This window comes from Lasioglossum baleicum, chromosome 17, assembly GCF_051020765.1.
Source record: "Lasioglossum baleicum chromosome 17, iyLasBale1, whole genome shotgun sequence".
NCBI lineage: Eukaryota > Metazoa > Arthropoda > Insecta > Hymenoptera > Halictidae > Lasioglossum > Lasioglossum baleicum.
In genome coordinates this window covers 4,630,149-4,654,164 of record NC_134945.1, presented here as the reverse complement: position 1 = coordinate 4,654,164, position 24,016 = coordinate 4,630,149, and the positions used below count along the sequence as shown (strand labels likewise).

Below are 24,016 nucleotides of genomic sequence, written 5' to 3'. Positions count from 1 at the left end.
ACAGGTAGAATAGAAAAAAGTAGCAGCTTAATTTTCATCACTGTACTCATTAATGATAGATATAAATTCATTTTTATTACAAATGGTGCAATTGCAATACAATTTTTCTTCCTCTTAAATCGCATTTCTTAGGACAAACAATTGCTTTTTTCAATGTAATAACGATAAAAATTACGTAATATACACCCGCGGCACTGCCTGTTATAGTACTTTACCAAGGAACCAAACAGTAGAATAGCATGAATTCATATTTTCGAGAAAATTTGCATATTTCCAATTCTTTTGAGGTTTTTCATTTTTTACGACCATAGTTTGCAACAAAAAAATCTGGAAAAATTCTCTAAAATGGGCATTTGGATCCAAAATATGTCACATTTTTTTCAGAATTGTAGAACGCATTTGAGAGCGGAAAATGCGTAGAAAAGCGTAAAATCTAATTTGCCCTGTAACTATCCTCACGGGCAAGCTAGAGGGCTGTTACTCAGAGATGGATTCCTCGGTCAGATTTTGAATGCTAACATTTTTATTGACAACTTTCTTCATATACAACCTTTATCAATACATTTGTCACATTTTTTGTATTATGTAAAACAAGATGTTTAAAATTTTGTTACGAGAGTTTTCTTTCCTTTGAGATTGTATCGCTTAAAAAAATACGGTGTTATGCTTACAATTAGAATAGTATGGCATTCATTTTAGTATTAAGTCCCTGGTTTTAATATTTACTGGAAATATTGTTTGATCGTTGTATGTTTAAAATATTCATATTTTGTTAAGTGATCGTATATACATATACAGGGTGTTTACCTACAGGTGGGAGAAAATTTAAGGGGTGGTTCTCGACGATAATATAAGACGAAAATGAAGAATAAAAAAATTGCGATTTCGGCTTCGTTGTTTAGTTATTAACAATTAAAAATCCGCCTAAAATGCTGCAACACTTCTAACAAAAGTATACGTTGCGTACTTCAGACAGGCGCGCGACAGTCTCGTATCAAGTGACAAACGCATGCATACCTTGGTTCTCATTTGGGGCCCCAGCGAGGTGAAAATGTTTAAAAAATCGGTGGACGACATTGAACCTACCTACTCGTTAAAATCCACAAGGGCATTTCTAATATCCGCCCTATGGAATTATCGAGTAGAAGGGGTCAATGCCCTTTCACTTTTAAATTCTTCTCACACATATTCATAAATCCTTATCCTGCACTATAATTGTTCATAACACCGTACCTAATATACTGGAATAAACGCTCTAGCACTATTTACAATATCATACACACGCACTACAAGTTTACAGAGTCATGCGATTTCTGCGAACGGAAATCTTCGACGCGTGCGAGAAGAATCGTCCGTACAAGCTAGCATCTGTATGCACACTGATTCAAGACAGCTGATGAGGTCGATGCCAGATCGATAAAACAAATGAAGGTCTACAGCAAACTACCGTCCAAACATCGCGCGTTGCTATACCAATACATTGTCTATCCTGTTTTCACGAATTTCGTGATTCTTTCTCATTCTGTCTGTGACCGCGAAATATCTCATGTGTGTACATTGACCACATTAGCTGTCTTGAATCAGTGTGCATACGGATACTAGCTTGTACGGACGATTCTTCTCGCACGCGTCGAAGATTTCCGTTCGCAGAAATCGCATGACTCTGTAAACTTGTAGTGCGTGTGTATGATATTGTAAATAGTGCTAGAGCGTTTATTCCAGTATATTAGGTACGGTGTTATGAACAATTATAGTGCAGGATAAGGATTTATGAATATGTGTGAGAAGAATTTAAAAGTGAAAGGGCATTGACCCCTTCTACTCGATAATTCCATAGGGCGGATATTAGAAATGCCCTTGTGGATTTTAACGAGTAGGTAGGTTCAATGTCGTCCACCGATTTTTTAAACATTTTCACCTCGCTGGGGCCCCAAATGAGAACCAAGGTATGCATGCGTTTGTCACTTGATACGAGACTGTCGCGCGCCTGTCTGACGTACGCAACGTATACTTTTGTTAGAAGTGTTGCAGCATTTTAGGCGGATCTTTAATTGTTAATAATTAAATAACGAAGCCGAAATCGCAATTTTTTTATTCTTCATTTTCGTCTTATATTATCGTCGAGAACCACCCCTTAAATTTTCTCCCACCTGTAGGTAAACACCCTGTATATAACAGACCTACGTAAAGTAGAACTGTTACGAACAAACCCCTGTCAAACCTCCACCGGTTATACACGACGACGCGAATCGAGTAACGTACGACCGGCTTCCTGTCAACACAACAACACCGCCTGTACCGCACGTACCCCGCACCTAGATCCGTATTCCAACGGGAATCCGAAATCAAATTTCCAAAATAACGAGTATAAGAAGTTATACGTCATCACCAAAATACCGCACCGCACCACCACCCCTTACCACCAAACCATCCCTATAAAAGCCGCCGCGAACAGATCACAACCACCTGAGTCTACCAGTAGTCATCCAGGAACCACAACGTGCGATATTCCAGTGCTGTGAGTCTACTACCTGTAACCGTTGTCCACGTCTCCGCAGTCGACTTCGAGTCGTTCGCCGAACGAACCTCCTGGTTACCGGCATCCTGGTTCCGCTGGTGAGAGCCGTGCTCTACCTCGAAACACCCGGTGCGTCACCGGTCACTTTCGCTAGGCGCGTCGCCTCCGAGAGCCGACGAACAAGAAGTGGTGCGTCACCCTGTGACTTCGTCGGAGAACCACCTGTCCAGTCATCCTGTATCTCCGCTGGTGCGAACCGTGCTCCACCTCGAACACACCCGGTGCGTCACCGGTAAATTCCGTGAGACGCGTCGTCCACGAAATCGGCCGAACTAGACGTGGTGCGTCACCCCTCGACGTCGCCTAAGAACCGCCTAGAAAGTCGCAAAGCACGGTGAGACGTGTCGTCCACGAGGCCGGTTGAGCGAGACAAGGTGAGTCACCTTGATCGGACTCTCCAAACGGCTGACCGGAAGGACTGTGATGATCGGTGCGTCACCGACATCAAAGATCCGCGAAAACCCGGCCTAGGTAGGGACTCTAACTCTACTCCTCTAACTCTACTCCTGTCCTTTCCGAGTTCGTCCTACAGCGTTTACAGGTAGCACTGCCGCGGTCGAACGTTTGATATCACGGGCGCCGTATCACTAAAACCGCGCACCGTACCCTGAGGCACTGCATCCTGAGGCACCGTACACGACGCGGCGTAAAGGCAGCGAGTACAACTGTATTCCGAACATTTGACTCGTTAATTATTTAACCCTGTACCGATTCCGTTCCTCGCACCGTTTACTCTCCTCGCCGTCTAGAACCCTGGATCGGCGAGCAATTCAGCACCGAGGAGCACCGCTGCGAGGAAGCCGAACACCAAGGATCGAGATCCTTTACATATAATAAAAATAAATATGCTTCAACTGTGATTACTCTTTTTATAGGTAATCCAAATTTAAAATCGTATGCCGCATCAACGATAAGACGTTTGGGTAAGTACAAATTACAGATTTACACATTCTTATTTAAAAATTAATAGATTTGCACTTTGCCACATTCATGTCCATTATAAATCGTCGCACGGCGGATTAGTAGAAGTTAGTATTCTTGTCATTAAAAGTGAGTTTTCCGAATAAATTTTTTTATTAAGAATACATTTTTTTATTGATTAAGAATAAATTAAAGCATGTGTAGGGTACAAAAAATATTTCTTCGTCATCAATGCAATTCTTTGAACTCATAGATTTTTTATTCGTTTGGACCATGTATCCGGTTGGCAAAGGTTAAACAATTTTACATTACAGGTATATGTGCTGAACATTTCTCGCCCGAAATGTTCAAGCCCGACAATAGATTGTGCCCAAATGCACGACGCAGACTAAAAGCGAGTTCTCTACCCAAACCATGGGAAAATGAGGGACAATGTCGAGAAAAAGAGGAATTCCATCAAGACATCGCGGAACTTCATCAAATCATCGAGGAATATACTGTCGAAGAAGAGGAGAATCAAATCATCGAGGGATATACCGTCGAAGAAGAGGAGAATGAAACCATCGAGGGATATACCGTCGAAGAAGGGGAGAATCAAATCACCGAGAGATATACCGTCGAAGAAGAGGAGAATCAAATCATCGAGGGATATACCGTCGAAGAAGAGGAGAATGAAACCATCGAGGGATACGCCGCGGAGCAAGAGAATGGAAACGCGAGCGGGACGGAAGATATCGCGATACCTCAAGAGGATTATTCTATTAACATGCCGTCGCGGGTTTATGCAAAGACGCAATTATATTTCTCAGAAACTGAGGACGATAGGATGGAATGGGTAGCAACTGAACCGCTACCCAGTTACACAAGCTACCCAGCACGAAGGACAAAAACTAAAAAAATCTCCCACGCAACTCGATTGGAGAAGATAAATCGCACATTGCGAAGGGAGATAGCAGATTTGAAGCTGACATTAAAATGCCATGAGCAAAAACTTCAAAGAGCTGTGGCAGCCAAAGTTCGTGTTCCTAAAGCAGCAGAAACGGTGGATGAATTTTTAGATAGACAAAAATGTCTGAACAAAGTTTCACGAACAATGGTTAAATTGCAGCTAAAGAAAGACAACGTGCCGTACATGACGGAGGAACAAGATTTGTCGAAAATTATATTTTATTATTCTCCGTCCGCTTACAACAAACTTAGGAAAAATGGATGTCATCTACCTGCAGAAAGCACAGTGCGAAGATGGATTGCAATTAACAATCTGGACACTGGATTTGAAGACCACGTCTTTGATAACATAAAAAGACGTTTATCTGAGTTGCCATTGGATCAGAGATTGTGCGCACTGAAGTGGGATGAGACGTCCATTAGGACATGGGAAGAATATTCAGCTTCCCTAGATAAAGTGGAAGGACTTGTCGATCTGGGAATGTTAGGGTAGCACTCTACGTGTTCGTCTTTTGTGTCGACAGTATCAATGGACAGAAGAACCTCATACACCTTTTATACACATGCTTGCGACGACTGAAAGAGAGTGGAGCACATGTAAAGATTTTGACATGTGATCAGTGCACCACGAACCAAAAAGTGTACAGAGTATTGAAAGTAACAGAGGACCACCGTTCTTACATTATGAGGGAACAAAATATTATGCGGCATTCGATTTCCCTCATCTAATTAAACGGTTAGTGGCACAACTACGAAAACACGGAAATATATACGTTGGAAACGAAAGTATCATTTCGTTTTCCGACATGGATGAAACGTGGAATTACGACAGGGCTATGAACTCGTCACGATTGCTGCCTCACATAACCGAGACCCATTTGCACCCAAATGCGTTCCAAAGTATGAACGTTAAGCGTGCATTCCAAATGTTTGGAAGAAGATTCGCTGCAGCAATCGAAGTTGCGGGAACGATCCGAAAGGGCTGAAAGACCGCAGCACAACCTGGAAAAATACGGCAGAGTTTATCAGAAAAATGGATAAGTTAATAGATTACTGCAATTGCTATGATGTCAACAGCAATTGCAGAAAGAAGAAGCCCATTTGCAGCCGGAATGACGTCGTCCACCAGACGGTACAAGATGCGATGGGGTGGACGAAAAAGTGGAGTATTAGCCCATATGGACAAAATGCAAGTTTAATGAAGAGACCGCCCTGCTTTAAGGGTTTCACGCAATCTCTCGGGGCTTTTTTTCAAGTGTATGAATCGATCACCGATGACGAAAACACACGTAATTTCAAGTTTGCCATAGGTTTGGTAAACCAAGATTCAGTGGAACATTTGTTCTCAAAGGTCCGACAACGAGGAGGATTCAATTTCAACCCATTGCCGCGTATGGTCCGGTTGAATTTGCGGCACATTATGTGCTCGTAATTAATCAAAATTGGAGAGCGAACCAATACACGAGAAGAGGACGAAGAATCTTCAGCACTAATTGGAGGTGAAACCTACATACCTGCCCAATGTAATTTCACACCAAGTGAGAATTTACCGGCAGACGAAGAAGCGACGCACAGTGGTCCCAAATCCCCAAAAGCTGGCCAAAACCCCTAAACGTACTTCAATTTCTCAAAAATTGGTATCCCATGGTTTTCGGATCCGCTGATTACAAATCTGAACTTAAAATTCGAAACAACAAAATGGCGGATCCAATATGGTGAACGCATACGTTAAAAAATTGTTAGTTCTGTTCAAAAATTAGTATACTATGGTTTTCGAACTATACGAACTATACGACGGGTATAGTTTACAGTAATTCTCTTTACTAAGTTTTCTTAATTCTAAATAATCATTTTTTGTCAGCTTTTGTTGGACAATAAGCCCTACTGCCGCATCACCAGATATCGTTCTTTCATGTTGGTATGTTTTAGACTTTATATATTCGTCAGCTTTCAATGAAGTTGCTGATATATCTTTTAAAACTTTTGATGCAGCCAAATTTCCGGATGCTCGGAAACTCATTTGAGTTGCATACGATAATGCATCACCTGAAAAAATTTGTCCGAATATCTGCTGTCTTTCTTCGCTTTGACCTTTCGCTGGAGGTTTCAAATTCGAAAGAAGGACGGCCAATGTTGTTCGCATGATTGTCGCTGTCTGCAGGTATACGGAATGCAACAGATACATTAAGCCACGTAGCAAACTTTCTAAAAAACAAAACTTCCGTTCTCTTTACACTTTGCCATTTTGTCTTAATTTTAGAAATTAAAATCCCTAATGCTTTCTTTGTTTCATGATTTACATCAATTAATTTCCCGTGCTGTTCGCATATCTGGTCCTGAAAGTATTCAGATATTATAGTAATATTACTATTCAAATAACACCTAATTATTTGAAAAATCTGTTTCCTCGTCAATCGGATTTCGCTATCACGAGACCCTGAAAGTAAATAATAGAAATCAATATTTGAAACATTTTGTATAAGAATTAATTAAAAAGCTAATTAATTACTTCTATAAATTAATTTACTTAGACCTGTCTGTCTCTTGAAGGTCGCTTCCTCTCTAGCTCTCTTATTAAAACGTTTATATCTCGGTAACAAATTAACGCAAAATAATGTTATTATATTTTGTTTTGAAATTGTCTGAATGTCAGCTATAAGAATATATGAAAAAATAACCTTTTTTTTCAAAAATTGACCCGTGACCTTCGCAGGACGTTTCAAGGTCACTAATAAGTCAAACGCATACCATCGTCAAATGTGTTCCTTCAAACCGTAAAATTTTTATTTGAAACATTTTTTAGTATCATTCATACTTTTCGAGATATTTTGGTGAAAGCTAATAAAATGCTCACACTGAGTTAAATAAAATGGTGGTACGTGAGAAATGGCAGTTCTCGGCAGTTAAGATTTTAGATTTTGCAAGATAATAGTATAATCTAAGACCCTATGTAAGTTATTTGCTGGAGGTGTGTGGAGGTTTTAACTTATCACTACATCTTTAAAATGTATGCGTCAAATTTTACGTTCCCCTTCCGTGTAACTTTTAACCGGTTAACATTAACAATTCAGCACTAAAAACGATTGAACTTACCTCCACAAATTGTATCCATTATGTAGTATAAAAATCAGTAGCTTCCAATATAACTTATACACTTTGCACTTATATTTCGTACGTACGCTCACGCGCGTGAAAAATGCCTGTCTAACGAAAGCGAAATTTCGACTACGACTGCAACTCAGGTAAAAAAATGCAAGCATTTTCCCGTTTACCCCACTACGGAGTCACTATTAGAGTACCCATCCCAATGGGTAAAAACGTCCTAGCTCATAATTCATTTTTGGGGTTTTGGCTACGTTTCCGGGCTTTGGGACCACTGTGCGACGGAGCGTTACAATGCGCAAGACATTTGAACGAAAACTGTATAGAGGCGGCGACTTCTACTGAGAGGAACGATGGACCGTCATTCTACGAAGAAACGTCCATCACCTATTTCACAGGTTATATTGTACACCATATAATGCGAAAATATGATTGTACCGAATGTCGCAATAGTATGTTAAAAACGCCATTGGACGTGATGGAACCTGCAGAGAAGTATATTGCAACCAGGGAATATTCAGATGACGACGACGACGACGACGACGAATATGCCCCTGACGTGAGAAAACTCTCACGACCCACGGAGGCGTTTGTAAAGATAATTACAACGCAGTTAAAAATATTCCAAAACTACTGGGGGGAGTTTTGACACCAGGAAAATGTACTTGAAAAATTATGCAGGACGGCCATTCAGAGGAGCAAAATTGAACATCCGGGTTGGTTTAATGAAGACAACAGCTGCTACGCCCATAGAGTAGCAGCTTTGAAGCATTTGTACAAAGTCAAACTGCATGACCAAGCCAGGAAAAGGAATGAAGAAGAAAAGTCTCTACATAAACCGACGAAATCTCAAAAGCTGAAGAACATTCTACATAAGTAAGCTACACCCAAGCTCTCCGAGCTCGCGTTTCGGTGGACCGAGTAGCTGAAACGCGAATCAGGAGAAGCGAAGTCAGCAATGGAAATCATCAAAATCTGCTGCCTCCACCAAGAAAATCACCTGGTCCTCCACCGTCGTCGCCAAATTTCCACGCCTCTCCGAGCTCGCGTTTCGGTGGACCGAGTAGCTGAAACGCGAGTCAGGAGAAGCTGAGTCAACGATGGAAATGATCGAGATTCGCTAATGTAAGTTTAATTACTCATTTACAACTCAATCAAATACTACAATGTATTTTTCGAATGAATGTATTACATAATCAAATATTTTATACATTCAATTTTTACCGACTATGCATCTACTATTTAAACAAGTACAGTCTTTGAATGTGTTAAATTTTGTAACAATCGTTTTTAAACAAATTAAGTTTTAAACAAATAATTTTTTGTTAGGGAACACCGTTTTTAAACAGAATCTTGCAAAACAGTAAAATTATTTAAACAAATTAATTAAATAAAAATAATTTTTTAGCCAAAGTATACATTTCCCAAACTATTTTTGTAAAAAACATCTCTTTATAAACAGAATTTTCTGAGTAAATAAAATTGTTTAAACATATAAATAATCTGTATTATTCTTTAAATAAATTTAAATAGATTATATTTAAATAGAGTAAAAAAAGTCGTCAAATAATATAATCAAATGCGTTTTATTATTTGCAGAGTCATCGCTGTCATCGCCGACATCGCCGTCATCTCTGTAATCGTCGTCATCGCTGTCATCGCCGTCGTCGCCGTTATCATTGTCATCGCCGTCATCACTGTCATCACTGTGTGCCAAAAAGTTCAAAACTTCCTCCACCGGCTTTCATCTAGTCCTAGTTAATTGTTATGTATTTATTGGCATTGTATTATATTGTTTATGTATTATAATATTTGTTTTTATGTGTGTGACTGTGTGTAATAAATGATTTTTTGATTTTCGCTTAATTGTTTTGTTTTGGCTTTCTTTTATTTTCCATTCCATAGTTAAATTTCCTCCGAAAAATGTATTTATTCATCTGGCGAGTATTTTAATGCAATAAAACGAAAATTAAATTTTGAGTTGTGACGTTTTTCATCTTCATGAGGGATATTTAAATTTTTCGAGATAAAAGAAACACCCCGTATATTGGATTTCAATTAATTGTAGTCACTGGTATGATTCTGTTATACATTTAGAGATTCCTATTTCACGTGTATATAAATATACGCGGTACGTGAACCGTATATTAAAAATTTAAGGTTCCCTGGGTACGGATCCGTTCGGCACGTTCGAGTCCGACAACTGATTGTAAGACGTTATTATTTTTCGATCGAATTCTTTTCGACTGTTGATGTTAGAAGTGAGACAATAATAAAGTCGCGGGATACCCGTGTATTTAATAGTATTACATGGAAAAAAATTCGGATTCGTTCATTGCACTTAAAATAGGGACGTCTATTAGATTTGATTCTGGAAGCGGGTAGCGCAAAAGGAAAGAGATACTGAATAAATTAGCGAATATAGCGCGCGAAATAAAAAAGATACTAGAAGAGCGATGCGTTTATTGCGAAATAGAGAGCGATACAAAATATATGTAAACAGAGAACGTATTTGAGTAACGCCTGTGTTACTTAAGGCGTGAGCGTGAACAACGACTGTCGTGCGCTAATACATTTTGATCATCGATTCAACGATGTTGCGAAAACATATTTTCGGTTTACAGGTAACAAAAAGATGCATAAAAGGTCCCACCTCACCGATTTCGATGATTTTTTAATATGCTGTAAAACTCAACATTCTTCAACATTCAACAACTTTTTCATATACATGTAACCACCGCTCAGCCTTAGTTTTTGAGATATTTGCGAAAAACTGCAGATACTACTACATTAAATTTTGCCTATACGTGCACGCTCGTACTGTGCGCATGCGTTAGCATGATGCGACCGCTCGTCAACTGTTTCTACAGATATATCACGTATGTACTATGTACTACATTCCACGTTATTAGAATAATTGTAGTTTAATTATGATACATTTTATATCAACATTTTTTATTTACACCTAGAAACGCCACTGTCTTGGAAGGAAATGGACATTCGAGAGAAGCAATGAAATTAGAGCATCATTGCGAAAGAAGATGAGTTTGCAATAACCTCAATATTTTATGAAATTCTATTATAATTATAGTTATGACTGTATTTTTTAATAAATAAACTTGTGTATGCTAGTAAAATCAATTTATATATATTATACAATTTATTTTATTATTTGTTTGACAACTAATAAATCGACAAATTGTTTCATAAACTAAAAAATACTTCCTGCATTTTCGTATTCTCCAATCAGTCAAAATAAATACCATCAATCTGTTCTCATATACTAATTTTTATTAATGCAATTATGTCAGTAACAAAACGTTTCTATTTAATATGAATACATATTTTGAACATAGTTTTTACATTTTTAATTTTTTGGAAGGTTAAAAAATGTAATTAAAAAAGTAATGAAAAATAAAAATAAAAAAATAAAAAACTCGAAGGCTAGCTCCAGATTGCGATTCATACGCTCGACGCACAGTGGTCCCAAAGCCCGGAAACGTAGCCAAAACCCCAAAAATGAATTATGAGCTAGGACGTTTTTACCCATTGGGATGGGTACTCTAATAGTGACTCCGTAGTGGGGTAAACGGGAAAATGCTTGCATTTTTTTACCTGAGTTGCAGTCGTAGTCGAAACTTCGCTTTCGTTAGACAGGCATTTTTCACGCGCGTGAGCGTACGTACGAAATATAAGTGCAAAGTGTATAAGTTATATTGGAAGCTACTGATTTTTATACTACATAATGGATACAGTTTGTGGAGGTAAGTTCAATCGTTTTTAGTGCTGAATTGTTAATGTTAACCGGTTAAAAGTTATACGGAAGGGGAACGTAAAATTTGACGCATACATTTTAAAGATGTAGTGATAAGTTAAAACCTCCACACACCTCCAGCAAATAACTTACTTAGGGTCTTAGATTATACTATTATCTTGCAAAATCTAAAATCTTAACTGCCGAGAACTGCCATTTCTCACGTACCACCATTTTATTTAACTCAGTGTGAGCATTTTATTAGCTTTCACCAAAATATCTCGGAAAGTATGAATGATACTAAAAAATGTTTCAAATAAAAATTTTACGGTTTGAAGGAACACATTTGACGATGGTATGCGTTTGACTTATTAGTGACCTTGAAACGTCCTGCGAAGGTCACGGGTAAATTTTTGAAAAAAAAGGTTTTTTTTCATATATTCTTAAAGCTGACATTCAGACAATTTCAAAACCATATAATAACATTGTAACAGACCTGCATAACGTAGGCCTGTTACGAACAAACCCCTGTCACACCTCCACCGGTTATACACGACGACGCGAGTCTAGTAACGTACCACCGGCCTCCTGTCACAACAACAACACCGCCTGTACCGCACGTACCCCGCACCCAGGCCCGTATTCCAACGGGAATCCAAATCAAACTTCCAAAATACTGTTCAGAAGAAGGTATACGTCACCATCAAAATACCGCACCGCACCACCATCCCTTACCACCAAACCATCCCTATAAAAGTCGTCGCGAACAGACTAGAATCACCTGAGTCTACCAGTAGCCATCCGGGAATCACCTCGTGCGATATTCCAGTGCTCCGAGTATACTACCTGTAACCGTTGTCCACGTCTCCGCCGTTATCGGCATCCTGGTTCCGCTGGAACGAGCCGTGCTCTACCTCGAAACAACCGGTGCGTCACCGGTCACTTTCGCTAGGCGCGTCGCCTCCGAGAGCCGACGAACAAGCAGCGGTGCGTCACCCTTTGACTTCGTCGGAGAACCTCCTGTCCAGTTATCCTGTACTTCCGCTGGTGCGAGCTGTGCTCCATCTCGAAACACCCGGTGCGTCACCGGACACTTTCGATAGGCGCGTCGCCTCCGAGAGCCGACGAACAAGAAGTGGTGCGTCGCCCTTTGACTTCGTCGGAGAACCACCTGTCCAGTTATCCTGTCACTCCGCTGGTGCGAGTTGTACTCCACCTCGAACATACCCGGTGAGTCACCGGACACTTTCGATAGGCGCGTCGCCTCCGAGAGCCGACGAACAAGAAGTGGTGCGTCACCCTTCGACGTCGCCTAAGAACCGCCTAGAAAGCCACCCTCGTGAGGCGAGTCGCCCACAAGGCCAGTCGAGCCAGACAAGGTGCGTCACCTTGACCGAACTCCCTGAACGACTGTCCGGAGGAACTTCGATGACCCGTGCGTCACGGACATCGAAGGACCACGACAACCCGGCCTAGGTAGGGAGATCACGACGGCAGTCGTGATCTAACTCTACTCCTGTCCATCCTGCCTGCGTCCTACGCCACTTACAGGTAGCACTCTCACGGTCACACGTTCTAAACTCACGGGCACCGTAGCATTACCATCGCGCACTGTATCCTGAGGCACCGTAGCTTACGCGTCTGAAAGGCAACGAGCATAATTTATTTGCCCGCAACCGACTCGTCTCAGTTATTTCACCCGTACCGACTCCGTTCCTCGCGTCGTTACTCCATTTGTCGTTTAGGACCCTGGATCGGCGAGCTGTTCAACATCAAGGAGCCCGGGCGCGAGGAAGCCGAACGACGACGAAACACACCTGTTTCAACATTATTTTGCGTTAATTTGTTACCGAGATATAAACGTTTTAATAAGAGAGCTAGAGAGGAAGCGACCTTCAAGAGACAGACAGGTCTAAGTAAATTAATTTATAGAAGTAATTAATTAGCTTTTTAATTAATTCTTATACAAAATGTTTCAAATATTGATTTCTATTATTTACTTTCAGGGTCTCGTGATAGCGAAATCCGATTGACGAGGAAACAGATTTTTCAAATAATTAGGTGTTATTTGAATAGTAATATTACTATAATATCTGAATACTTTCAGGACCAGATATGCGAACAGCACGGGAAATTAATTGATGTAAATCATGAAACAAAGAAAGCATTAGGGATTTTAATTTCTAAAATTAAGACAAAATGGCAAAGTGTAAAGAGAACGGAAGTTTTGTTTTTTAGAAAGTTTGCTACGTGGCTTAATGTATCTGTTGCATTCCGTATACCTGCAGACAGCGACAATCATGCGAACAACATTGGCCGTCCTTCTTTCGAATTTGAAACCTCCAGCGAAAGGTCAAAGCGAAGAAAGACAGCAGATATTCGGACAAATTTTTTCAGGTGATGCATTATCGTATGCAACTCAAATGAGTTTCCGAGCATCCGGAAATTTGGCTGCATCAAAAGTTTTAAAAGATATATCAGCAACTTCATTGAAAGCTGACGAATATATAAAGTCTAAAACATACCAACATGAAAGAACGATATCTGGTGATGCGGCAGTAGGGCTTATTGTCCAACAAAAGCTGACAAAAAATGATTATTTAGAATTAAGAAAACTTAGTAAAGAGAATTACTGTAAACTATACCCGTCGTATAGTTCGTATAGTTCGAAAACCATAGTATACTAATTTTTGAACAGATCTAACAATTTTTTAATGTATGCGTTCACCATATTGGATCCGCCATTTTGTTGTTTCGAATTTTAAGTTCAGATTTGTAATCAGCGGACCCGAAAACCATGGGATACCAATTTTTGAGAAATTGAAGTACGTTTAGGGGTTTTGGCCAGCTTTTGGGGATTTGGGACCACTGTGCGACGGCTCGACAGCCGAATTTCAGTTTCGTTTCGGTAAAGCAATACAATACGGAAAGTGCTAAAAATAGATTGTGGCTGGCGCAAGCGCACAAGCAGCGCACACGGATATAGTAGAGGCACCGACGAGATACTATTAAAGACTGCCAGCCCCTGTGTTATTCAGCGGGACCGGTAAGTGGGCGCGAGTGGGCGCGGGGATAACGTGAAAGTTACTGTGATCTGATATACCACAGCGGTAAAAGTTCCACAATCGACGAGATATTCGTCAAGTGGAAGAAGAATGATATAGTAGATTGCTGACATTACCCATTCTGTAATTGCCTTATAATACTATATGTATATGTATAATTCTCTTATTGTATTCTTATTTCCGTTATTATCACCATTGTAATAATTGTTTACAATATAATCGATAGTTTATAGATGAAGGAAAAATGAAAGTAATTACTACGTAATATTCTACAAATGTATATTGGAATTTAAATAGTAATTTGAACATTATTGCGTTATATATAAAATAATGATTCTTAAAAAATATTCTGTTATGTTATGTAATGACAAAATTCAATCGTTCTTATTAAGATCCTTAGTAGGAAACAGAAAATTAATTTTTTTACTTATGTGGGATAAATGGTGAAATTTATTAAATTAAAGGAGGTATTTTTAAAGGAGGTGAAATTTATTGTATAATTACAAATAAGAACACGGCACGGAAGAAGAACAAAAACGTAACACTGACAAAATTACAATCGCTCTAGACAAATTAAACCGCTCTCTGTCGCGCAATCTGAGAATAGCCGCAAACGAATTTTCGAAAATACCCCGTCAGCCCAAGAAAACTCTGCACGTCTCTAGTATTTCGAGGCCGCGGGAATTTTATAACTGCATCGGTTTTTCTCTCCCTCGGACGCACTGTTCCCCCCTCTACAATATGCCCTAGAAACTCAATCCGCGTTTGCAAAAAACTACATTTTCGCCAATTAATGTTCAAACCGTGCTTTTCACTAGTTCGCAAGACCCGTTCTAGTCGTTCGATAGCTGCTTCATAAGTTGTTGCAGGCACTACTAAATCATCCATATATGTCAAGACTATTTTTTCATCAATTAACGGTCTAAAAATACCATTGATAAACTTTTGGAACACCGCGGGCGAATTGCATAAACCGAAGGGGGTGTCCAAGAATTCGTATTGACCATCGGGAACGATAAATGCCGTGTATTTTCGACTCTCGGGGTCCAACGGTACGTGGAAGAACCCATTTTTTAAATCGAGCGTGGTAAAGATCGTGGCGGTTTGTAACGCGTCGATTTGATCCTCGATCAGCGGTAATGGATACCGGTCTTTCACAATTTTTTCGTTTAATTTTCGATAGTCTACGCACAGCCTAGTATCTCCATCTTTTTTCTTCACAAGAACAACTGGACTGGCGTAGTCTGATAGGGACGACCGTATAACACCGTCGCTCAACCAATTGCTAATGTGCTGGTTAACCCTTTCTCGATCGAAGGGAGACAAACGCCGCGCTCGCTGATAAACCGGTTCACAATCTTTAAGAACGGTCTTCATAGTTATTGGTGAATCATGTATTCTGTTCGGTTTGTAATCGCTAATTAACTGCTCAACCGATGATCGATATTGCGGAGAAGTAATGGTCGAGAGATCGATTTCGTCGGGACTGGAGATACAGTCGATATTAAAAACTTCGGGTGCCTCAGACTTGTCGTCTTTCCCCGCGTATGCAACTTTTACAGGAGGACTAATTGAAACGCGACCCTGATCAATTCGCACGCAAACCGTATTTAAGAAATCGATACCGATCAAAAGGTTCCACTGAATTAACTCATCCTTGACCATGTAAACTGTAATCGGATAAAGATTTCCGTCCAATTCTATCTCGGTCGCGAGTCTGCCGAACGTTTCATTCTCCGGAGAACCAATTCCGCGAAATCTGGTTTCAGTATGTTCTAATTTTGGCGATCCGATCGCCCGATACTGCCTAATTGGCATCAACGTAATGTCGCTACCTGTGTCGATCAAGGCCGAAATAGTACGATCGCCGACTCGGACTGCTTTATAATATTTATTCGCACCGTTTCTAGAAATACAATTGGCCCTTTTGGTACCACCGTCGCTCTTAGTGGGACATTCCGCAGAAATATGACCGAAATTTTGGCATTCGAAACATTTCCTACCTCTGCTTTTGTTACGGCATTCAGAGCTTGCGTGCCCGCGTCCGCCGCAGAAGTAACAACTACTACGCTGTTTCGTTACCTCCGTTGTATCGCCTGCAATTTTTCTGCTCATCCCAGGTCTCTCGGTAAGGCCGCTCCCGATCGTCGATGGTTTTCCTCGCAGGGTTACTTTCTCGAATGCTGTCAGTAATGACTCCTTCGTTGCATGCCCATGTATCCTAGCCTGGTCCCTCAAAGATGGATCCGGAATCCCCGCAATGATATAATCGATAAGCTCGTCCTCGTCGATTTTTATTCGATTCGCAAGGATCACCTTGTGATGCAGGTAGTCTGCGAATTTTTCGTCTCGTTTCCACTGCCGTTCCTCGAACTGTTTTCGCCGTTCCAGTTTGCTCGTATGATATTGGAACATTTTCTCTATATGAATAAGCAGCTGGTCTATGGGAGTGAACAGGTTTTCCTTTTTCGAGTGGAACCAATCTGCTGCTTTTCCCTTCATCCGCTGGACCATCATTACTCGCACCATCTCGTCGGTTAACTGGTGGGCGCCTCGCAGGTATCTAATTTTTGCTATCCAATCTTCGCATACATCATCACTCCCATCGAAATAGTCTAACAGTTCGATTATTTGTTTGACCGTTAAACCTCTAGTAGAGGTCACGTGGTGATTCGATTGTCCGTTGGTAGCCGTTCCTGAGGTTTGGGGATTGCCGCCCTGCCGCTGGGAAAGTCTTAGAACTTCAATTTCACGTTGTGCGATCGCGAGCTCACGTTCCAGTAATATTCTCTCTCGTTCTGCAATCCTCTTCTCATGTTCCATGAGTTGTAACTGAGCTTGTAGTAGCGCATTTTGGTTAATTTCCTCGCGCAGTGCATTGGGATCATCCGTTTTCCCCAAGGGCATTCCCGTCTCCAAGACGTCGAGGGGATCCGTCGTTCTCTCCTCGACGCTGGATGGATCTGCGTCCAGCAACCTATTGTATAAGTCCACTTTTACTCCCGATGTGGATAAGCCTCGTTCACGCAGCATTTCCTTCAATTCGACAATCGAAAAATCGTTCAAAGTTTTAATTGCCGACATGATGACCTTTTCTACACCTGAGTTCGCTTTTCTCACTTCACAAACTTCACGTGCTCGAATGTTAGAGCCTTCACCCGCGAACAGTGTTCTGATTGTATTAATATCCCGGACGAGCCCCCAATTTTGTGGGATAAATGGTGAAATTTATTGTATAATTACAAATAAGAACACGACACGGAAGAAGAACAAAAACGTAACACTGACAAAATTACAATCGCTCTAGACAAATTAAACCGCTCTCGTCGCACTTTCGCTCGCAATGGTCGCAATCGCTCTACTTTTGAATAAACTCGCTCACGCTCTCGATACTCTCTCACTTACACATCCAAACATACATACACATACGTTTAACAACACACTTTAGCTTAGGTTGTTGTCACCGCTCTTTGTTTCGACCGTTAGGTGACAACTCGCGATCGACGGTTCCGCGGCCGAAACACGTAACGGACGCCGATCACCTTCCGCGGATCGTACACATCGATCATACGATTGTTTCTTTTCCAAATTCAAACCCACACTTATTTAACCCATATTTGTAATGCTCGACAGCATTATTGACTGCAATTGTTAAAGTACAGGTAGTAACAAGATAAAAGTATTAACTAATTTCCGACGGCTCCTATCCATACAATGTTATTTAGAGGCAATATTTCGTACGAAGATATCTAAAAAAATAATTCTATTTGACTCATATATACGAATATTTCTTGCACCATATATGACGCTATTTAAAAAGTGCGTGTAACATTATTCTATTTCATTCTGAACTGAAGCACTTCCTGAAACATGATTCATTTATGAGTACATTGTGCGACGAGGCGAAGAGCTAGCAGACGAAGTCGAAGTCGAAATCTTAAAAGAATAAGGACTCTCCGCGTCTCTTTTTTCCCGACGCTGTCCTTCTTTGTGTCGGAAACTTGCGTACCGTCGCTCATTGCATAAGCAAATATCATCGGAATTATATAATTTTGGTACCATTTTCATAAGAAGAAACAAAATTCACCAAATATGTTAAGGAAAATCCTATAAAAAAGTAATGATAAATAATTAAGCTTTGTTGTTTGATTAGTAGTCTCACACCGATATACCCGACCCGACCCGTATCATGTTACAATGTTTCACTCCACTCCACGGCGACCGAAGCCCCCGAGCTTCACTTCCCTTTTCTCCGTTCGTCATCATAGAATAGTGTTTCCTGAAAATTGAATGTCTCTGGCCAGACTCGAGTTTTCGACATTTATAGCAAGCTTGCTATAATCTTATCTTATATGTCAAAATTTAGTTTTTTATTTAAAATATTTTGTTGTTAAAACTCATTAATAGTTTTAAATAGTACTTGAATATATTTAAAATGATATTGGAATATTACAATTTGGAATGAAGGGCCCAGCCGGACGAGGTAGTCCTTCGAATTATTTAAACAGCCGTTATGCCATTCAATTTTCGGTCAATTTTCCCCATTTACTTGCATTAATTTAATCATATAATTGCATTTAATTGAATTTGATATTTGAGATTTTTTCCCGATTTTTTGGTTCAAAATGTTAATTACACAAAGTGAAAAACACGCAAAAATTCGACAAATGCAGGTTTTTTAGAGAAATTGAAAAATAGCATTGTGATCATATTTTTAGACTATCAACATACCAGAACTTTTTTTACGGCAGCGCGTATAGTCCAGTCGCCAGGTACTTTTATCTGGAAAGTATTTCCAACTTAATGAAATTTTGACACGTCATTTAGGGGTACTCTGGGGTGTCGAATCTGAGTTTTCAACCTCGAGGACCCTGTGCTTACTTGGGAGAAAAACCACGATTCTTATTACCTTGTTTTGGTTTTTCGCCTATTACTCAAAAACTGAAAAAAACGACGGCGGGGTCCGATCGGGGATGTTTTTTTTTATTATTAATATCTATATTGCTATTAAACATAACACCAACAAAAATATAAAAAGGCTTGAATCCACTCGGTTGAAGTAAATAAATTGTGCTATCCTCCCCAGTTAATAGTGAAAATGTAAGGGGTATCCGTAGTATGAAGATTATATATAGATATGTTGAAAAACTAAGGTTATGAGCCAAAAACTTGAAATTGCCTGCTAAATGTCACAATGCGTGGCTCAAAATGTCATTTTGACAAACATTTCCTAATTTTTAACGCCTGTCTATCGGTGCCTGTTGGGTCAAAAAAAAGATTGAACAGTGAAATTTGAAGGAAATTTAATGCTCTTTCCAAAAATGAAAAACGAAAGTTCTGAGGACCCACAGTTTTTGAGTAATAGGCGAAAAACCAAAACAAGGTAATAAAAATCGTGGTTTTTCCCCCTCCCCAAGTTAGCACAGGGTCCTCGAGGTCGAAAACTGAGATTCGACACCCCAGAGTACCTCTAAATGACGTGTCAAAATTTCATTAAGTTCGGAATACTTTCCAGGTAGACGCCTTTTTTTCGACCTGCCGACTGGACTATATGAAAAAACTTGACGACACTGAGGAAAATGAAAAATTGAATAACTCCGAGAAAAATGGAAAACTTAATGACTCCGAGAAAAATAAAGAACTTACTGACTCTGAGGAAAATGAAAAATTTAATAACTCTCAGTTAATAAGCAGTCTTCAATGCCTCTTAAAAAAGCAATTAATCATGCAGGGATTGATCAGGTGTTTCTCTCTATATTAAAAAATATTTAAAAATCCTTTGACAAATCTGTTTTGTGGCGTCAGGATACTGCTGTCGATATTCCATCACAGTTTGTATAGTATATATTTTTTCTCCTCTTTGTTTCTATATAAAATTTTATTATGATCCTCCATTACTTTAACGCCCCGTTCAGCGGTATCATTGACCACCTTCAGTCTATGTTTCAGTCAGACTACTTATTATTCATAATAACTTCTTTTTCCGATATTATAACTGTTTTTCTTTTGTAGATTGGAGCGTATTAATGAATTTATTTATATATACATATACAGGGTGAGTCACCAAACGTTACCACCTCAAATATCTTTGTTGTTTCTAAAGATACGTAAAATATGGTAAGGACAAAGTTGAATGGTACAATGGGGCTGACACGATGCAAAAAAAAAAATTTTGTTTTTATGTCATTTTTCCAGAGATATGAAGGTGACCTTCATTTTTTTTAATGGAATGAGGTATTTTTTAATACATCAATCGATGCAGCTGGACATTCGTTATAATAAAGTACTAACCTATGTATGTCGAAAAGTTATTAGTTCAGGAGATATTTCAATTTAAATATCTCTAAAATACCATTACTGTCGTACTACGACGTCAGTGTTTACTTACTTATGTAACGTCTTATCACGACAGTAATGGTGTTTTAGAGTTATTTAAATTGAAATATCTCCTGAACTAATAACTTTTCGACATACATAGGTTAGTACTTTATTATAACGAATGTCCAGCTGCATCGATTGATGTATTAAAAAATACCTCATTCCATTTAAAAAAATGAAGGTCACCTTCATATCTCTGAAAAAATGACATAAAAACAAAATTTTTTTTTTGCATCGTGTCAGCACCATTGTACCATTCAACATTGTCCTTACCATATTTTACGTATCTTTAGAAACAACAAAGATATTTGAGGTGGTAACGTTTGGTGACTCACCCTGTATAAGGGAGTAGAGAGACTTCCAGGATTGCAAGATATTCATTTACTCATTTCTCGATAATACAAACACGGGGTTTTTCACTAGTCAAAAAAAAACACCAGATAAAACATGGATCTAAGGCGCTATCTGCCTCAAAAGTCCTATTTTTTCGTTTACGAAGCGTAATTTGCATTATTCGGCAGCATGTGTAGCTATGAAAATAGCTATATGCGCAGTTGTATGCTTCCGTATGTCTGTCAGTCATGTATATATGAAAAAACTCTTCAAACAAAAGTTGTAGTATACATATAAGGAGGTGGATATAGTATCAGAGAAAAAAATTTTTTCAAAGTCATTATTTCAAGCTTTCAAGGTCACGGATGTTTTTTCTATCAACAACTGTTTATGCTATATATGGATTCTTAGAGAGAAAAAAGACAAATTCAACGATATATCATAACGTCTATTTATGTCAAGATTTAAAATATTCAAAATTTTCAAATTTGCTGCGCCTCATTTTCCCATGATCCAATCGGCCCCAAAATTTTTCCAGATCATTTTCCCAACATTTGTTACAATTCTGGTTTACGGGGCCAAAAAATTTCATGGTCGAAAAATAAGGTCCACCCTAATGTACATATACGTACGTAAATTACGAGAAACAGTAAAGGGTGCTTAACGTCGAAGAAGAAAATCCTGGTAATTAAAACTTAATACGTACTACATTCCACGTTATTAGAATAATTGTAGTCTAATTATGATACATTTTATATCAACATTTTTTATTTACACCTAGAAACGCCACTGTCTCGGAAGGAAATGGACATTCGAGAGAAGCAATAAAATTAGAGCATCATCGCGAAAAAAGATGAGTTTGCAATAACCTCAATATTTTATGAAATTCTATTATAATTATAGTTATGACTGTATTTTTTTATTATAGGAAGACAGAAGATCAAATTGTGTGTATAAAATCAATTATATATATTATACAATTTATTTTATTATTTGTTTGACAACTAATAAATCTACAAATTGTTTCATAAACTAAAAAATACTTCCTGCATTTTCGTATTCTCCAATCAGTCCAAATAAATACCATCAACGTGTTCTCATATACCAATTTTTATTAATGCAATTATGACAGTAACAAAATGTTTCTATTTATAATGAATACATATTTTGAACATAGTTTTAACATTTTTAATTTTTTGGAAGGTTAAAAAATGTAATTAAAAAAGTAATGAAAAATAAAAATAAAAATAAATCCTCGCTGCACGGGGACTCGAAGGCTAGCTCCAGATTGAGATTCATACGCTCGACGGCTCGACAGTCGAATTTCAGTTTCGTTTCCGTAAGCCGTAAAGCAATACAACATGGCAACATGGCAAGTGCTAAAAATAGATTGCGGCCGGCACAAGCGCACAAGCAGCGCACACGGATATAGTAAAGGTACGCTGGTGAGTGTAGCGCGCGGGCGCGTTGCTAACACGATACCAATACAGTGTCTTCTGCACCGACGAAGGGCCGTCGGTGGCCTCCTGTTTCTCACTCCAGTCAGAATATATCCTAGAGGGCGCAAGAGAACACCGAAAAATTCGAGTCCCGCCAACTCCCGTAAGGCTGGCAGCACCGACGAGATACTATTAAAGACTGCCAGCCTTATGGGAGTTGGCGGGACTCGAATTTTTCGGTATTTCTTACGCCCTCTAGGATATATTTTAGCTCCATCCAGAGAAACAGAAGGCCAACGACGGCATTTTGTCGGTAAAGAAGACCACTGAGGAGATTCTCGTCGCGATGCATCGGTGTGAATGCGAATTATCATGAAACCATATCGATTATTATTAAATGTTACTTTCTCCGCCATATTTCAGACGATGTTTTGGCACTACTTTAGCACTATTTAGAACTTTTAGCGATGTGGTATATCAGATCACTGTAACTTTCACGTTATCCCCGCGCCCACTCGCGCCCACTTACTGGTCCCGCGGAATAACACAGGGGCTGGCAGTCTTTAATAGCACAGACTTAAGATTTGTACAGACTGTGCATGCTATTGTTCAGTCGTGCCGGGATCCTGAATTACCGACCCTGTAGAAAATGCCCTAGCACGACAGCGGACTCTATCGAAATGGAACGGTCAGCTAGTGAACTACATGACGTTACAACGCGAAAGGTGTTTGGCTCAGGACGCTAGATTTTACAGCGTTGTCAGCTTTAAAAGTGCAATGTTGCCGGATTATATTCGTACAGTAACCGTCGATGCTCGCCTGCCCGCATCGAAAGCGTTTCAGCGGTTTCTTGTCTGCTTTCCGGAGCTGTCGAAATTCAGAGTCATATTGCTCCTTAATTTAAAGTATAGAATTTTCATTCGTTAATAATTTTATTAAACGATTATCTAATTATTCGTTGACTTGTTAAAAAATCTTTTTAATGTTTTTAATTGTTTATGTAAATATAAAATTTTTTAATGTTTCGATATTTTTAATTCGTAGATTGTTTAATGCATTCACGTAAACCTAATTATATATGTACGACGTTCACTTAAGTAATCTGTTTCGTTCAGATTATCATCTGCTAAATTAATTTTAGATGATTAATTCTAATAGAAAATTTGTACGCTTGGTAATACGTGACGTTTACCTTTTTTTGTGTCGTGGAAAAGATTATTCGTTCTGTTCGTTATGAATGCTTGATTACGAAAGCGACACGATTCGTTTTGTTAAATCGATCGTAACTGTTTTTTATGGGGGGAAACATTTGTTATTTGTTTTTGATTTGTGCTGAAACCTTCTTCATCGTGAAGAAGGTTTCTAATCAGTTTATGGCTGATTTTAATGATGTTTCATGAAAATGCAAGGCGATGTGTTGATTGGGCATTGCCGAATGTTTGCAAAATCCATTCAAACACACCCTTGATGACTCGTCATCCTCCACGGCCGACTTGAG

The 24,016-nt window shown here is 39.2% G+C and overlaps 1 protein-coding gene across 1 annotated transcript; it reads left to right on the top strand.

Annotated features, from left to right (window-relative positions):
* Positions 1-3,131: 3,131 nt before the first annotated feature.
* On the top strand, positions 3,132-4,940 carry LOC143217528 (uncharacterized). The gene is made up of 2 exons (XM_076441912.1): positions 3,132-3,501; positions 3,814-4,940. Exon 2 carries the CDS (start codon positions 3,843-3,845, stop codon positions 4,938-4,940), a length of 1,098 nt encoding a protein of 365 aa, XP_076298027.1. The 5' UTR covers positions 3,132-3,501; positions 3,814-3,842.
* Positions 4,941-24,016: the final 19,076 nt, after the last annotated feature.